Below are 16,619 nucleotides of genomic sequence, written 5' to 3' on the forward strand. Positions count from 1 at the left end.
TCCAATTTTATTTGGAAATAATTACTTCAAAAGCAGAGTAATTTTTCCAGGATGGTATCTTACTCTGAAAGAGCATATCCATACAGCTTCCACTGCAGCAGTAGTGACAGTGATTTACTTTGCATAAGCAAAGCCCAAGAGAAAGAACACATTACATATGTATCCTCCATAACATGTTGCAGTAAATATAAGACTAAAAGGGCTGAATAAAAAAAAATCTTGGAAGTTGGATGGAGACGCACACAGACAGTGAACAGTCACGCCAGGTTGAGTCACAGCCACAATTTGGCTCTACACAGCCTTATATCATCTGTAATAATGACACTCCATTTTGTCCCAGCCTTAATTTTGATCACCCACTACAAATGGGAACCACAACAACAAAATAATTATTCTGAACCAATACTTTTTTACTGCCTTTTGAAATCCTACTACATCTTTACAGCAAGGGAAAAAATAAGCTAATGGCTGTGAATTCATCAGCAGGGATTTCTCTCCATTTATGTCTTTCCCCCTATATTTTCATAGACTAACTGCAAGCCTTACTATGACATAAAGTTCATAGAATTATAGACTCATAGAAACATATAATCATTTAGGTTGGAAAAGACCCTTAAGATCATCAAGTCCATCCGTTAATCTAACACTGCCAAGTCCACCACTAAACGCCACCATCTACAGGTCTTCTAAATATCCCCAGGGATGGTGACTCAACCACTTCCCTGGGCAGCCTGTTCCAATGCTTGACAACCCTTTCAGCGAAGAAATTTTTCCTAATATCCAATCTAAATCTCCCCTGGTGCAACTTAAGGTTGTTTCCTCTCATCAGTTTTGAGGCACAATAAACAGACCTGTTTTAAGTGGAGAAGTATGTCTCTATTTCAGTCATTTTTACAGCTGAGAAACTCCTGGGTTTACCAATAATTACACATCAGAACTTAACTTTCCACCAACCATCTGGGTCAGATCCACTTTCTCCACCATGCAGGGGAAGCTCTGCTCCTCTCTGTGCCTGGAAGCACCTGCCTTTTGCTAGAAGCTGAGATCATGGAAACTGAATTTATCTTGTTTAATGCTGAACTGGTGGCTTGCAATTCCAGAAAGTAGCTGATGGAAGGTGTATTGGATTTGCATGGCAAGATTTTTTGGGGGGGAGCTACAGGGGTGGCTTCTGTGAGAAGCTGCTAGAAGCTTCCTCTGTGTTCAATGGAAGCTGGCTCCAAGATGGACCTGCCACTGGCCAAGGCTGAGCCAATCATCTATGGTGGTAAAGACTCTGTGATAACATATATCAGAAGGGGGGAAAAAATCTGCACAACAAATTGTAGCAGGAGAGAGGAGTGTGAATATGTGAAACAACTCTGCAGACACCAAGGTCAGCGAAGAAAGAGGGGGAGGAGGTGCTCCAAGTGTCAGAGCAGAGATTCCCCTGCAGCCCATGGTGAAGACCATGGTGAGGCAGGCTGTCCTGCTGCAGCCCATGGAGATCCACAGTGGAGCAGATATCCACTTGCAGCCTGTGAAGGACCCCACGCCAGAGCAGGTGGATGCCCAAAGGAGGCTGTGACCCCATGGGAAGCTGTGCTGGAGCAGGCTCCTGGCAGGACCTATGGAACTGTGGAGGGAGAGGAGCCCACACTGGAGCAGATATGCTGGCAGAACTTGTGACCCTGTGGGGGATCCACGCTGGAGCAGTCTGTTCCTGAAGGACTGCACCCCATGGGAGGGACCCATGCTGGCGCAGTTCATGAAGTTCTCCTGTGGGAAGGACTCGTGTTGGAGAAGTTCATGGAGGACTGTCTCCTGTGGGAGACCTCATGCTGGAGCAGGGGAAGAGAGTGGGGAGGAAGGAGCAGCAGAGAGAACGTGTGATGAACTGACCACAACCCTTATTCCCCATCCCCTTGTGCTGCTCAGGAGGAGGAGGTAGAAAATTCAGGAGTGAAGTTGAGCCCAGGAAGAAGGGAGCGGTAGGGGGAAGGTGGTTTTAGATTTGTTCTTATTTCTCATTATCCTACTCTGATTTGAATGCTAATAAATTAAACCGATTTCCCCAAGATGAGTCTGTTTTGTCTGTGATGGTAATTGTTGAGTGATCTCCCTGTCCTTATCTAAACCCATGAGCTTTCTGTTATATTTTCTTTCCCCTGTCCAGTTGAAGAAGGGACTGATAGAGCAGCTTTGGTGGGCATCTGGTGTTCAGCCAACGTCAAACCACCACAGAGGGTTTGTAAGACTCCTGTGCCCTTTTTGTTTTCTTCTGTGGAAACTGGTTATTGCATTAAGATAACCTGCTTAATTATTTAGGTGTTTAAAGAAGGCCACCAAAATGAAATGATTGCCCGAACATTGCTTCCCTGTTTGCAGTGTTTGTGGTTTAGGGATATGTCCCTCCATACCCTTTTTAAATTTGAACAGAATTTGATAAAATAATGCCATCACTGGAGAGGAAACTAACATCTGGTCCACAAAACTGCTGGCTGAGCCGCATTTAGATCATTTCTGAGTCTTATTCACAAAGGTTGCTATTTCAAATGTAGAACAGGCTGGGGGGAACAGGACCTCCCCAAAATACCCAGTTTTACCTCCTTCCAGGGACAGCATAGCTAAAGCTTGTAAGTCCCAGGAGCTTCACGAGCCAAGAGGGTTTGGTAGATTTTCTGAAAAAATTAGTATTGGATTGTACTTTTGGCCAAAAGTAATTACGTGTTCTTTAAAGTATTTTGCGTGAGGTCTTGGAGAGATTGCTTATGTCACTTTTCAAAGTCTGAGAACCCAAATATTTATAAATAAGTCAATGCTTTCTGGAATGCATTCCTTGTCTGCATAGTCTCTTATCCATATTTAAGCCCAGTATGGCATGTAGGCTGGAAATTTTTATGCTAGTCAAATGCTGAATTTAAATGTACAATAGGACAGTTCTTCATAGTTATGCAATTGCTGAAAAATGAGATGGACTGCCTGATTCAGACTGAGAGCTTCCCTGGAAAGAATTTGTCATCATCTTTTGCTCTGAACAGTGCTGAAATTACTGCTAGCATTCAATAAGTGTTACTAATATAAAAAATAAATATACAGGCATTTTACTGTTTAAATGTCTATGACCAATGATCTTCAGCTAACAGGCTGAAGAGAGGCTGAAGATTTGAACTCTTTCATATTGTGTTTCTCATTTCTTCTAGGCGAGTTCCTTAGAAATTTTGAGAGAATAACTTGCCTATGCACTGCAAGGACTTAATTTGTGTTAACCTGCCTCAAAAACATGATATGCAGTTATTGTAGTGATGTTTCTCAAAGCCCAGCAGGTAGTTGTCGTCACTGGAGGCCTTGTGCATCCACTGTGTGGCCAAGTAAAGCAATAAGCATCCATAGCCAGGTGTCTGTGCTCCATAGTACATGTGCTAGCTGAGGACAGCATTGAGAGCTGGGAAGGGAGGAAATGCACAACCTCAGCAATGGGAAGCCAGAGTTCAGACTGTGTTGTTGACTGGCTCAGGACACGTGGTCCTCGCACAACCCTCTAACATCTGAGCCTCTGATTTTTTATTATTTTTTTCTTCCCCGTTGTAAGAAAATTATTTTGTGGTAGCAAGGGTTAGAAAGAATCTGACCTCTTAAACAAAAAGGCTTGCTTTAGTACCCAACAGTCAAAGATACAAGTATGTTTCTGTTACCCTTGCTGCACTTTGAAGGGGGCTAGCCTAGATATTTAACTGACTTTATTATTTCTAGCTTAACATAAAGCTATTCTCACAAGAACAGGTGAGAAGGGTCTTGGCAGCTACAAAAGACTGTGACCCAAAATGTTCAGCCCTGACTGCTCTTCTCTCCTTGAGCACTGATAGATCAGTGATGTGGAGCAGGGTGGCATCAGTTTCTGACATTGGCTCTGTGTTTTTCAGGAATGCCTTGAATGCAAAAAATCTTCCAGGGCCACTATTTGACAAAAACATACACAGAGAGGCCAAGAATTTGACTGTTGTTTTACCAAACAGCGATAATAGTCTGTGGTTCCCTGTGCCTTATGAAACTAAATTAAAAGGCAAATGCTGATTTAAAATGTTGAGTTTAGTTAACTAAATACGTTATTTAATGCTAAATAGATTAAGAGGTTGGTTTCTAATGATGCACCATTAATTTTAGCATTGGCATTTTCTGGAAATCACTGATATTGGATGGGATCCTGGGAAAAAGCTGAGACACCTGCTTACTACTCCTCACTTCTGATGCTCTGCCCCACAGATGGTTTCTATCCCCTTGCTCTACCGAATGCTTGCTTATAGTCCCCCTTACACTGCAAAATGCAGTTTCTGTAACTGTGTCTGGTTTGTCCTAATAACTATTCAGAAAACAGCACCAAGCTTTCTGGACAGGACTACTCTCTCATGACAAATTCTGTATTTTGGCAGCAGCCCATCACTTCAAAGAAATCAGCTTTACACCTTCATTCTGGTCTGGAGCCAAGTTCAGCCCTGGTGCAGATCTGTGCCAGTCCCTTTTCTGTGCTGGATGCTCCTATTTCCACAACAGCACAGCTTAGTCCCGTTTGGATTACTAACAGGCTCATTACTTTCATCTCCCAAGTGAAACAGTTTTTCCTGCTGTCCTGTCTAACCTTCCTAAGCTTCAATTTGTAGTCACTGCCCCTTGCAAGACTGTCCAGCACTACTGAAAAGAGGTTAATATAACTGCCCTCCATTACATCTTTGTAACTGCCTTTCAAGAGGAAGGAGAAATGGGATAAAAAAAGTGTTAGCAGTTCCCTGGAAAGTACAGTGCTTGGTCCAGAAAGGTGTATGGGAACTAGTCAGTTTTGACTGCAAAATGTCCAGCAACACAAAGTTGATTACAGCCTGTGAAAATTAGGCTGCCCAAGGTTTAATACGCTTCCACTAGCCTAATTTTGACTTTGCTTTCTAGCCTTGGACTGACTGAAGATATTTCTGTTATCGCCTGAGTTCTAAATGGCTGCTACTCATCTGTAGCATGAACAGAAATGTCTTTTACATCTCAGTTTTAATTCCTTGAGTTGCTTTTTTTTCACCTGCCATAATCTGAGGGCACTGGGAATTTGTAATTTTTGTGGGAACTTAGTCTTGATCTTTGGTTTTGGTTTCGGTTTCCTCCTCCTTCCACCCCCATTTTTCTGCTAGACCAAAGAAGATGCATACTTTGTAGTCTTGTGCAAAGGAGGAGAAGCTGGCCTGGGATTTAGTGTTGCTGGAGGAATGCTCACTTTAAAGCAGGCTGGTGATTAGATCAAGTGCTCATTTATCAAGACTCACTGCAAATCATTCACAGTCATAAAAGTGTCTCTCAGAGGCAACTGCATACCATCTGCTACTGAAATCAAAGGGTGCCTGGGAAGTGTAATTTTTATTATTGGAGATGGATGCCAATTATATTTTCAGTCTTTAAAAGTCTGTTACTGGATGGGATAGGCTAGATCTAAATTCTATGCATGTAAATAAAATTATGCATGCAGTTGCAGTGCATGCAGCCTTTAGGGGAAGTTTTAATTTGCAGCCTTTGAAAATGAACTCTGTGCAGCGGTTTTAAATTATTTTTTTTGCAAATCCTGAGAATTACCGTTTCAGACCTCAGCAAACATTCTGGATTTCACTTCACAAATTTGTTTTGGTGTTAAGACCTGTTGGTTATCAGTATAAGAGGGTTGATTTTTTTATTTTAAAAAAGAAAAGCCTTATACAGCATTCTGAACCAAAGATGTTGTGTTCCATTAAGTGATGCTGGTGTGTAAAAAGTGATACCAAGCAACTGAAATACTGTTCAAAAACAGATCAGCGAGAAATATCCAAGACAACCGGTGTCCTGTATGACAATCCCTTTACACAAGACATGCATTTAAATTCTGCTCTGAAACAGAGATCCATTAAGTGCTGAGATTAGAAGAAATATATTTCCTCAATCTTTGGGGCCTGCAGCAGCCCTTGCAGGGATGTTCTGTTTTTTGCTCTTAGACAAGACCAGTATAAGTAAATGTATTTTACATTAAGCAGTCATTGAGTTAGAACATGGTCACAGTCTAGGGACCAGATTCCACTTCTCTTGCTACAAAGGTTGTGTTCCCTGTCTCTGGCCCAAACATTCGCAGTGTCAGCTGTGAGCAAGGGGAAGGCTCAAGAGTGTCCCACCCTAGAGACCACTTCACCTAAAGATTGGGACACTACCTAAAAATATGATCTTGAGTGCTCTCAGGCTGATTAGCTGATGAAGTCTTTCTCCTGAATGCCATTAGCCATGAGACCAAGAGCATCAGCTTCTGCTCTTTCCAGGTCCTCTTTGTTCAGTGTGTGTAAAGAATGCTCCTCAGGTGGGCCTCTTAGGAAGCATTTTAATGTCCTTGACCTACTGGGTTTCTGGGTCCTAGCTGGATTTAGGGTTGTCATTGGGTGCTGAGCTGCTTAGATGGGCTGTTCTGCCCACATTTTGGTGCAGAAACAGAAATGCCTAGTGAGCTGCAAGGTACTGAGGAGATGGGTATGTGAGGGAAGGCAGATGTTTTGGACATGACCCCTGTATTCCAATTACCTCTTGCATTTGGGTGTCTACATCTGTCATTGATGCTGTTATTCTAGCTTTGACTGCCTGCTTAGACTGGCTGAAAATGTACTGTCTTGGTCCTGTAGGGTTGTGGCAGGTGCCATCATCATCTTACAACAACTGTTGTAAGACCATACTGTATATATTAGTTTTTATACTGCTAAAGCACAACAGCAAATTTGATTAGATTAAAACAAAATTGCCCTAATTACACTGTTATGTCACACTAAGGAGACAAATGCCACAAGATTGCAAAAACATTTAATTCTGAGCACTCAAATGGCAGGAAAATTATGTGTTGTAACCCCTTCACATTCAGGAAAAAAATCTCCATAATCCTGCAGTCTCGCTTTACAAAATAAAGTTCTGTAAAATATTAACTGGGAGGGGAACAGTTTATACTATCTAACACAAAGTAACTTATACAACTAGTGTCAAAGGCAAACAAAAAACCTTCTAAGTAAAAAGTCAAAATACACATATCAACAGAAGCACAAATGCTGCATTAAAGACAGTCAAGATAAGATGACAGTGCACTTGTTAATAAAAAAGACAAAAAAGAAGAAAAGGTACTAAAGTTAGCAACACATTGAAAGAAAATGCAATGAGGAAAACATTTTCAAACTATTTTTTCTAATGACAACAGAATTTCCATTTGCAGTCTTTCCATCCATAATTTGTCTGATACAGTACATCCATTAAAATATTCAGAATCTCACAGAAGAGCTAGGTTGTTCTCTTCCAAATCTAATTACAGAGTTGGTTTTGGATGTTTTAAACAGACATTATGTCCATTTAAAAACAAGGCAACAAATGGACTTTTCATCACCTTCGATCCTAGCAGTGATGATAAATGTTTTTAAGAGTTATCATAATCTTTTTTGTCTTTTTTTCCCTCTGCTTCAAATGCATCAACTCCATCACTGTCCCTTCTCCTTTTACGATTATTATGGATGTTGAAGCGTTGATTCATCTGTGGTAACGGATCCATTCCTAAAACTTTGTGTATTTGACGAAATGCAAGGAGTCTCAGTGCAAACTAGAAAAAGGGTAGAAAGAAGATATTTCTGTTATGAAACAAATGTCAATTTTAAGTACTTTGTCAAACAATTAATGAAGAACAGTAGTAGTGTATGATATTATCCTTAGCTCTTATTATCCCCCTCTTCCTTCCCCCAACAAAAGTCAACACAATAAAATGTGTATGTCACATTTGCTGCTTCTGTACAAAGTACATCATCTTAGCTTAAAAATAATATACATGTGTTTTAGTTGCTGGACTTGCACTGAAGCAGCCAAGGCTTGTCACATGTCCCATTACACATTAGTAAATTTAGCAAAAGGATCAAATGAAGAGGTAGGGGCAGTAACCTCTTAAGATGCAAGTGCGATTGGTCAATACTGTAAGTGGATACAGTATTAAAAATTAAACATACACAGATTTATTTATAAAATATTAAATGCCAATGTAATTTTAAATCTAATAACATACTGCTGTATAGTGAGCATTTTTATGGAGAGAGAGATATATATAGATGGGAGTGCTTCAAACTTTTCAGGAAATACATTAATTTTAGTGCAAAAATGAACACTATTATACATCCTCTGTTGTGTCATTTTCATTGCCTAGACTGATCATCTGAAAAACAAGACTATATCCTAAAAAAGGAAAATTCCTGTACACCGTATAGCTCAATTTTTAAAAAAACAAACCAAACAAAACAAACCCAGCAAAAAACCCAGCCATCAAATTTAGTTACTTCACACATATTTTTCCTTACCTGCGCACTTGAAGTAATATCCTCTCGTTGCTGGTCTGTCATTACAGTGAGTGTATCAAAAGGATCTTTCTCACAAGGGTCCAGAAGGCCAGGACCACCTACAATGGTTAGGCTAATTAGTAGCACATCTCTACCTTATTTCAACCAAGATTACAGATTTTACATTAGTTAAGCATAAATATACAGACACTGATCAAATGCAACTTGCCTTTAAGGATGATTCCTGAAGATATACACTCAAAAACTCTTCTCAGTGCATCCCCAGGACTCTGTGGTCCAGTAGCACTGCTAATTGCTTTTTCCACAAGCAACTCCATAGCCTAGACCAACAATAAGAAAATCCAGCCAATTTAGAAGATTGATTAAAATTTAAAAAAGCTACTACTGGTGTTCAATACAGAACTTCTGATACTGGAATTTTGAAGAATATTACACATCACAGAATACTTTCAGTTAAAAATGGAAAAAAAATATTTTAGATATTTTATAATGATGAATAAAAAGAGAGCTGCTACAAGATTAACATTGAGTCCTGATACTGATATGCTGCTTCTCATCACAAGTTGTCCAAAAGTTTTGTAGAAATTTATACAGTAGTAGCCTACACATGCAGGTAGACAACATGTCCAGACATTTTTTGAGAGCATGAAACATGGTGGGCCACCGGAATCCATCAGCCACATGAATAAACAGCACACAGTATGAAATGATGAATTTGATTCATCTAATGAAATTAACAGGATGCTACAGAGAAATTATTTTTTTCTACAAGAATACAGAAACTTAAAGCATCAAAAATTTCATGACCTTCTAATGTTTAAGCGGTTACTAGTTCTTCAGTTTAGCAAAACTGAAGTTCACAGCAAGTTTTTTCTTGGATATAGGCTAACACTAACTCAGATGTTAAACGAGTGTAAAAAACCCAAAACCTTGATGATAAACAGGTTTTCTAAAATTCACACATTATTTGATAATAGTGAAAATGGTTTAAATTATTATCTGTATTTAAAATATTGCCTTTTTTCTGTGAATATGTCCATTGTTCACTTTTATTGGACTATTTTTTCCAGAAAAATCCATAAAAGAAATTTGCACAAATAAAGAATAGCTTTCCTTAGCTTTCTCAGCATTAAATGGATGTTTCAATACTACCCCTTTGGCAAGTTTCATTTTCAAACAATATGTGTCTCTTGTTTTTTGGTAGGGATTTTTGGGAGTGTGTTTTTTGATTCCTCTCCTGAGTTTACAGTTGTTCATATGTTGCCTTTTATTTTCATTATCCAAGAGTAAACGTCTATTCTAATGCATGCAAGTAACTATAGGCAGTGTTGATTACAATCCTTCACTAAGGGTGCCCATTCCTTTCTATTTTAGCTCAATTTAAATGACAGATTTCAATTCTTGAGCACGGTATTTCCATATTCCCACTGTGACACTCAGGATCAATCTTTTGAGTTTTAGCAACAGTAATTTAGTTATTTTCAAGTATGAAGCAAAATACAGTAGGAAAGAAAAAAAAGCAGATCATGTTATTGCATTTATTCAACTCTAGTTCTTTTGGATCCTCATACAATACACTGAAGAACAGATATTATGAGAAATAAGACAACATTACTTATTCTTCATCTATGTGCCTGCTGTGTGTTGCAGTAGCTCTAAGGATGCTTTTCTAAAAGTATGCCAGGGTTTATTCTTTGGCAACTCAGTATCATAGCGATATTGAGGGCACATACTTCTTAGCTTCTTTTAAGCTATATTTGCACAGCGTATCTTTCATCAAGTATAGCATGGAAACGGGATTACTTTTTTTTACTTTAAATATTTAAAAAACCAAATAACTGCTCTACATTTTTTCCAGAAGCAATAAATATCATCAGAAGTAATTTAATAAAATTATCTGCAAGCTTAGTACAGTTGTAAAACATTTCTCATTGAAATAATGCAAACTACTGTAACTGTCTTGACGTTAGTGCTCTTCCTGCCAAAACTGAAAAATCTACATTAGGAAGTAGCGCAGTACAAGAGGATTTGGTCTATGAAACAAAACAGTCAGAGCTGAGTTTACCTCCGCACATATACATTTCAGAGATTTTGTTTCAGACTAGCTTTTTCCAGTTCACAGATTGAACATCTGTTAATATTTGGAGCACAAGTTGCACTTCTGGAGAGCATCATTTAAGGTAGTCAATGTAAAAGGAATGCTCCAAGAACACTTGGCTGCAAGAATTGAGAGAGGTAACTGGGTACAACCTAGAGATCTGTTTCTAAGTTACACTGATTAAAATTCTAATGTTGACACATCCACAGACTAGTACTGTGGTATTTCATCTTGTAGAAAGGATATATTAATGAGCACAGGAATTACTGTGATTTGTTCTTTCAAGTAGCCTTTCTGTTATCAGAGAGCTATCTGGACACAGTTGACATTACTTTCAATCAGTTTCAGTAAAGTTCAAGCAATTCAGATTAGGTGGTTAGAAAAAAATAAATTTTTATATAGAGAGTAAAGGAAAAAACGCTAAAGCCTAGAAGAAGAATTCCACCCACAAAGAATTCAAAAGAACAGGAAAATTCCTTTTGAAAAAACAATTTCAGTTGCAAATGACAAAACTTCAGAAAATTAAATTTTTAGAGGGAATCTGGATCATTTGTTGGGGGGAGAAAAGCCCCCCCCAAACCAAACAAAACCCTACATTACTCCTTGAAAAAGTCTACATTTTTAAACTGTAGTAACACTTTCCTACGCTTTACTTGCAGTACCATGTACTTTAGAAAGACTCATTCAAAAGTACATTACTCACCCAGCTTGGAAAATCAGACCAAGTTGGAACCCGTTGACAGAGGTCACGAAGAATACGTATGATAACCACACAGGACTGCAGACCATTAGCTCTAGCCTTGTGAGCAACACAAAATCATATTAATTAATCCCAGCACCTACAGCAAATAGGGCTTGTTGAAAGACTAAAACACCACTGTTCAATGGAAGCTCAGATACAAGATTGAAACAAATCAATCATTCTACAACTTTATTCCATGAGCTGCCATTCACAGCAGTATTTTATACAGGGTTAGTAATTTAAGGTGGTGGAAGTCAAAGTGCACAGGCTATACAAGAATAATATTTCTTGATCCCCTGTGCACTTTGACCTATGTTCACTTGTAACAATAAATACAGTATGTTTCTATATTAGAAATAAAGTAAAGGTCTAAGAAATGGGTATAGAGACCGAAAGGTCAAGGGAATCTGTTTGGTTTCTTTATCGTGCCTTTGCCAGAATGCAAAGTCACTAAACCAAACAGTTACTTCTCGCCCTTCATTCTCTACACTTAATACACTTAAAGAAATAGGAAAAAAAGTCTTAAATCTAAACCCAAAGCTTTAAACACAGAATCCATTATTTAAAACAGTTACTCTGCAGCCTTATGGAATATATAACAAATATACGACACATGATCACCCCAAGCGAGTCAAGCTTTCAACATCAACTTCTCAATGGCAAAAAAAAAAATATAAATAATAAAAAAAAATAATGTGAAATTCAAATGAGCAATATCTGCATAAAGCAGTTCTTCCATACTCAACCTTCTACATTTAAATTTAGGGACCAGAAAAATATTATGTATTATTAGCATGAACAATGCTGAGTGTTTGCACACAATTAAACATTTATATTGCAACTGAACTTATCTCTCATAAGGCTACAAGAAGAAAGTAAAATTATGTTCCGAACCTGGAACCACTTAGCGTGGCGTAGAGCAGCCAGAGCGTCAAGGCATTTTTGCCTGTCCAAGACGTCCGGTGGATCTTTCACCATACCCGAGGTTACATCTAAAATGGATTGAATTGGCAAAATGCAGTGAGGAATGGGTGTTTGACCAGGTGAGCAAGACACTTCCTTAAAGTAGATTCAGTGTCACACGTGCCATTTAAAGTTTAAACACTTGAACAACAAATGTAAATGCTCAATAAAAGCCATTCAATTAGGATTAGGGCATCAACCCAGTATGAAGATCAAGAGCATAGCTCTCAGGTTATTTTTGAATGCATTGCAGATTATGCAATGCATAGTAATTCTTTATTCAAGCTAACACTGGAAAAACACATATCCCCTAAAATTAAATACTGCAGGAAGGATGGTTGGACACAGTGCACCAGCACAGAGAACACAAGACAGAAGGAACACAAAAATCCACTTTAACCAAATAGAAACATTCAAACTTAATTTCTTGTAAATTTTGTCATGTTTTATTTGGGACCTACTCTTTTAAAGAAAAACTAAGTATATAAAAAAAATAAATCTTAAAAGCACTAGACGTTTAGTAATGAAATTTTTATCATACCTTAAAATAGAAATTATTTTGCTTTTAAAAAAACTGACTAAAGGAACATGAAATGCTCTTCAGTATTAAGAGCTCCATTACTTTCTAGTACTCTCTCTATTACTCACATTCCTCAGCCCATGATATACATGCTCCAATATCATTCAGGATGCAAAGGATTTGAAAAGCGATTGCTTTACTTAAGATTCAGCAGGGGAAAAAAAAGCAAGGAATAGTTTAAAACACAAAGCAGAATGTCTGAAAAATAAAGAAAATATAGTAGATCTTGTTTATTTAAATGTTCATGATTAATTAAATTATCAAACCAATTGCTTTGTTTCCCAAAAGGAAAAGACCACAAGGCCCTTTTGGAAGTGGCTTAATCAATGAAACTGGAACCACTGAACAATATGAAATGGTATCTTCAGGTTACTTAAAAACTGTAGGGATATAATGCAATGATCAACTTTAAAGGCTCTTTGTTTTACTAATTATGAAAATGGCTATTGTGACTAGTGACAAAGTATATTGGTAGCATAGCTGGCGATACACCAGAGAAGAGGAAAGAAAAAGCCCTTGCTCAATGGCACTCATTTCACAGGAGCCGGCTGTATGGAACAATATAGTTTACTCCAGCAATATATAAATTTAGATAAGTCTGAGAATAAAATTTGTATATATTTTGAGTCTCACAAAACATGCCAACAAGGAGAAGGTTCTAGGGATGCTGCAGAGAGACAGCTCTGAAACCACCTATTTATACACAGATGTAAAATAAATAGTAGGATACTTTACCATACAGAGAACTAAAAAGCCATGAATGAACATCATGCTACAACTTTGCAATATAATAAATAAACTCAATCTGAAGTACTACATTCAGATTTGGGCATTTTTTTTTATAGGACAGTTCCATTGCTCTGCACTGGGCTAAAAGGGAGAGGATTTCAAAATAAGAACAAAGCTGAGAAGAACCTGGGTATCTTCTCGCACAGATATTAAAACTTATGGACTATATGTTAAATTGGAAAGAAGAAAAACTACACTAACAAGGCATTTACAGAGCAAATGAAGACATCTAAAACGGTATTTCATTTAAAACAAACACCAAACTTATACAAGAGAGGTGTCAGGTAAGATAACTGATGAAACAAGTACAACTTGTATATAAAAGACAAGGAGTACATTTGGAGAAAACCCACAGCAGGTAAAGAGAGGCAAAGTAAGATTGAAAAGTTAAAAATAAAAATCTGGGTCTGCTGGGTCTAGTAGCCTAATCAATATTTTACATTCTTCTAAAACTAATATGCAAATAGGTAACACTGTGCAAACTTTTATCACAATAATTCACTACATAATTTGAAACTCAATTACTTCTAGTCAGAAGTTGCAAGGCACCTATTGCACCGAGAATATATCGGCTGAAAAAATGTATCAAGGAAACTCTTGTAATACTTAATCTGTGGATTTCTGCATCTGTTTCACATTTCAGGATTAACCCCTTAAAGACTATTTAACTAAATTCAGATGCCTAACCTACACCACCCTGTCAAACTAAGACAAAAAATATGAATTAATTTACAAAACACAAGCATGAATTCTTACCCTACATAACTTATTACTAGCGTAAGGGGTTAATCTTCAGTTAGACATGCTGTGTCCACACTACCTCTTTGTTAAAAGCTAACAGGTATATCAATTTTGGTAAGTTTTATTATGAGAAATACATATTACCCAGTCAACTATTTCAAGACTAGTGTGAACACTGCCTTAATTCTAGGAGAGACACAAAGACAAATAGAAAAAAAACCCCACACAAAGTAACAGTAGATGCTAGGAGTATGCATCCAACCCCACTCCTTTGTAAAGCATGGCAGGTGTGACACTGAGCTTTAGAAAACCTTGGTCAAAAATCCTTCCGATGTGTTGGCAGCAACCCCTGACAGGAATCAAGTCCCTCTGCTAGAAGGCTTTGGACCAGGGCTGTTAGCTAAGAAAAAAAAAGACGCACACATATATGCGTTTTTAAGTATGTACACTTTGTTTGCTGAAGGAAAGATTCCACAGCAGGGGTTAGAGTACTTTGAATATATAGATTTGGTAAACTGTCAAATGCACAATACTGCAAGGAACAGTAGCTATGTGGTTAACAATTTTATTTCACACTGTATTTATTATTATTTTTTTAGCCTTTTATCATGTAATGGGATTATTACACATCAAACAAGATTCTACACCACATGCAAGTCTCAGTCTCATCTTTACTCAAACTTGTTCTTCTGGTAAAGCCTTCCTTATCACCTGAACAAGCTCCCCAAGCAAGCTAAAAAAACCCAAACAAACCCCAAAAACTAAACCAAACTTTAAACCACTGTAAGACACAGAGCATGAGAAGCTGCAGTAAAAACACCCACAAACACATACTACTACTCTGCAGCAAATAAGCAGCAGTCTTTATAATAAGGCCTTCTTTGCTGCAATAATTTGCAATTCAGTCTTCTACTTGCTCTAGTTTTAGAAGTGAACTTTTCTGCACATCCATTTTATACTGCTCAGTGTCTTGAAGAGAAATCTAACTTTATTTTGCTTGCTTAGAGGCAGTACTGCATTCACCAGTGAATAAACTCACAGTGATCATTTTAACTCATGTGGGTCAGACAAAAATACAGATTTGCTTCCTTTAGGTGGCATAAATTAAGGGATTGATTGTAGTAATTTGAAATTGATTTTCTTTTTAGTCTATATCATAGAATTTTAGGCCGGAAAATTGAAATTGAGTATTGTAGCAGAAATCAATATTGCACTTTTGCACAGTACATTAAGAAATAAACATGGTGTTTAAGGTTAACTGCATTTAATGGTTAACATAATTTAATAGTCAAATCTTTCAAATTAAATTATTCTTTATAAGCTTAAATAATACGTGAATTCTGATTCAGCACAGACAAACCAAGAATCATGTTACACTTAGACTGTCAAAAACCAAGTAAATTGGTTTGGTGTGATAGTACATGTACAAAGCCTTTATAGCTAGGAATAATATGCACAGCTTAAAAATCACGTACAAAGCACTCAAAGACTCTTCAGAAGTCATCCAAACTAGAGAATGCATCCTGAAGTTTTTCTTTCTGATTACGTAGGATGACTTTGTTAACACAGCTTGCTTACAATGCACTAGTCTTAGCTACAGAACATTTATTAATGCAATATAAAAAAAAACCTCAAGTATTTCAGAGGACAAGTAATGATGAGATGAAATAAAAAAGGTCTCTGTGGCTTATATAAGTACATATATACACAAGTACATGTATACATACACACATACGATTTTTTCAACCTGCATATGAGAAGTGTTAAGATAGCCTCAGATTTCCTATCTGTAGGTTCACTGTCAAACACCAGAACCTTGTTAGCCATGATCGCTTTCAACTATGAAAATACAGGATTAAAAGGAAACAAAAGTTAATTTTATCTGACCCGTAAACAAAAAGAACCAACGTACTGCAGACATTAATCATGCTTGTTGGCTTAAAAGCTTTTGGAGCTTTGAAAGTGTTACAGAACAGACCCTTAAAGCAACACTGCTGGCACCAGAGAAACTGAACTTCAAAACCAATTTGATTTACAAGCTCCACCTTCTGCTTCAGCTTGATGACAAAGCCATTTCTTATTGTACTAGTCTGGGTTTTCCAGTTGGATAGAAGACTGATTGTAATACCAGGAGCCTAAATATACTCAAAAAGCACTCCAGATCAAAAAGCAACCTCAGAGAGCTGGAAAAAAAAATCGCATCATCTTTTAAAGTTAGAAGCACTGTTACCATCAACAGTACTATAAAAGTGCATTTTAAGTGGTGCTGCTATTTGGAATGTGTAAGTGATGGTAATACTGATTCAGTTTAAACTCAAACCCCTCTGATTTTTCTAAAACCATACAATCTTTCTCTTAGGG

The 16,619-nt window shown here is 37.5% G+C and overlaps 1 protein-coding gene across 7 annotated transcripts in view; it reads right to left on the reverse strand.

Moving 5' to 3' along the window:
- Nucleotides 1–6,808: 6,808 nt before the first annotated feature.
- Nucleotides 6,809–16,619, reverse strand: part of LOC129734461 (zinc finger RNA-binding protein) — a 46,381-nt gene continuing 36,570 nt past the window's right edge. For 4 of the 7 annotated variants that reach the window (XM_055697990.1, XM_055697989.1, XM_055697988.1 and 1 more), the window contains 5 exons: nt 12,080–12,177; nt 11,147–11,242; nt 8,554–8,665; nt 8,346–8,443; nt 6,809–7,603 (listed from right to left, as the gene is read on the reverse strand). In XM_055697990.1, the coding sequence (XP_055553965.1) occupies nt 7,424–7,603; nt 8,346–8,443; nt 8,554–8,665; nt 11,147–11,242; nt 12,080–12,177 (584 nt within the window). In that variant the 3' untranslated portion in view covers nt 6,809–7,423. Of the gene's footprint in view, nt 7,604–8,345; nt 8,444–8,553; nt 8,666–11,146; nt 11,243–12,079; nt 12,178–14,488; nt 14,659–16,619 lie in introns of those variants that run through there. The other 3 variants (XM_055697991.1, XM_055697994.1, XM_055697993.1) reach the window with 3 other exon arrangements.

Source organism: Falco cherrug, chromosome W, assembly GCF_023634085.1.
Source record: "Falco cherrug isolate bFalChe1 chromosome W, bFalChe1.pri, whole genome shotgun sequence".
NCBI classification, from domain to species: domain Eukaryota; kingdom Metazoa; phylum Chordata; class Aves; order Falconiformes; family Falconidae; genus Falco; species Falco cherrug.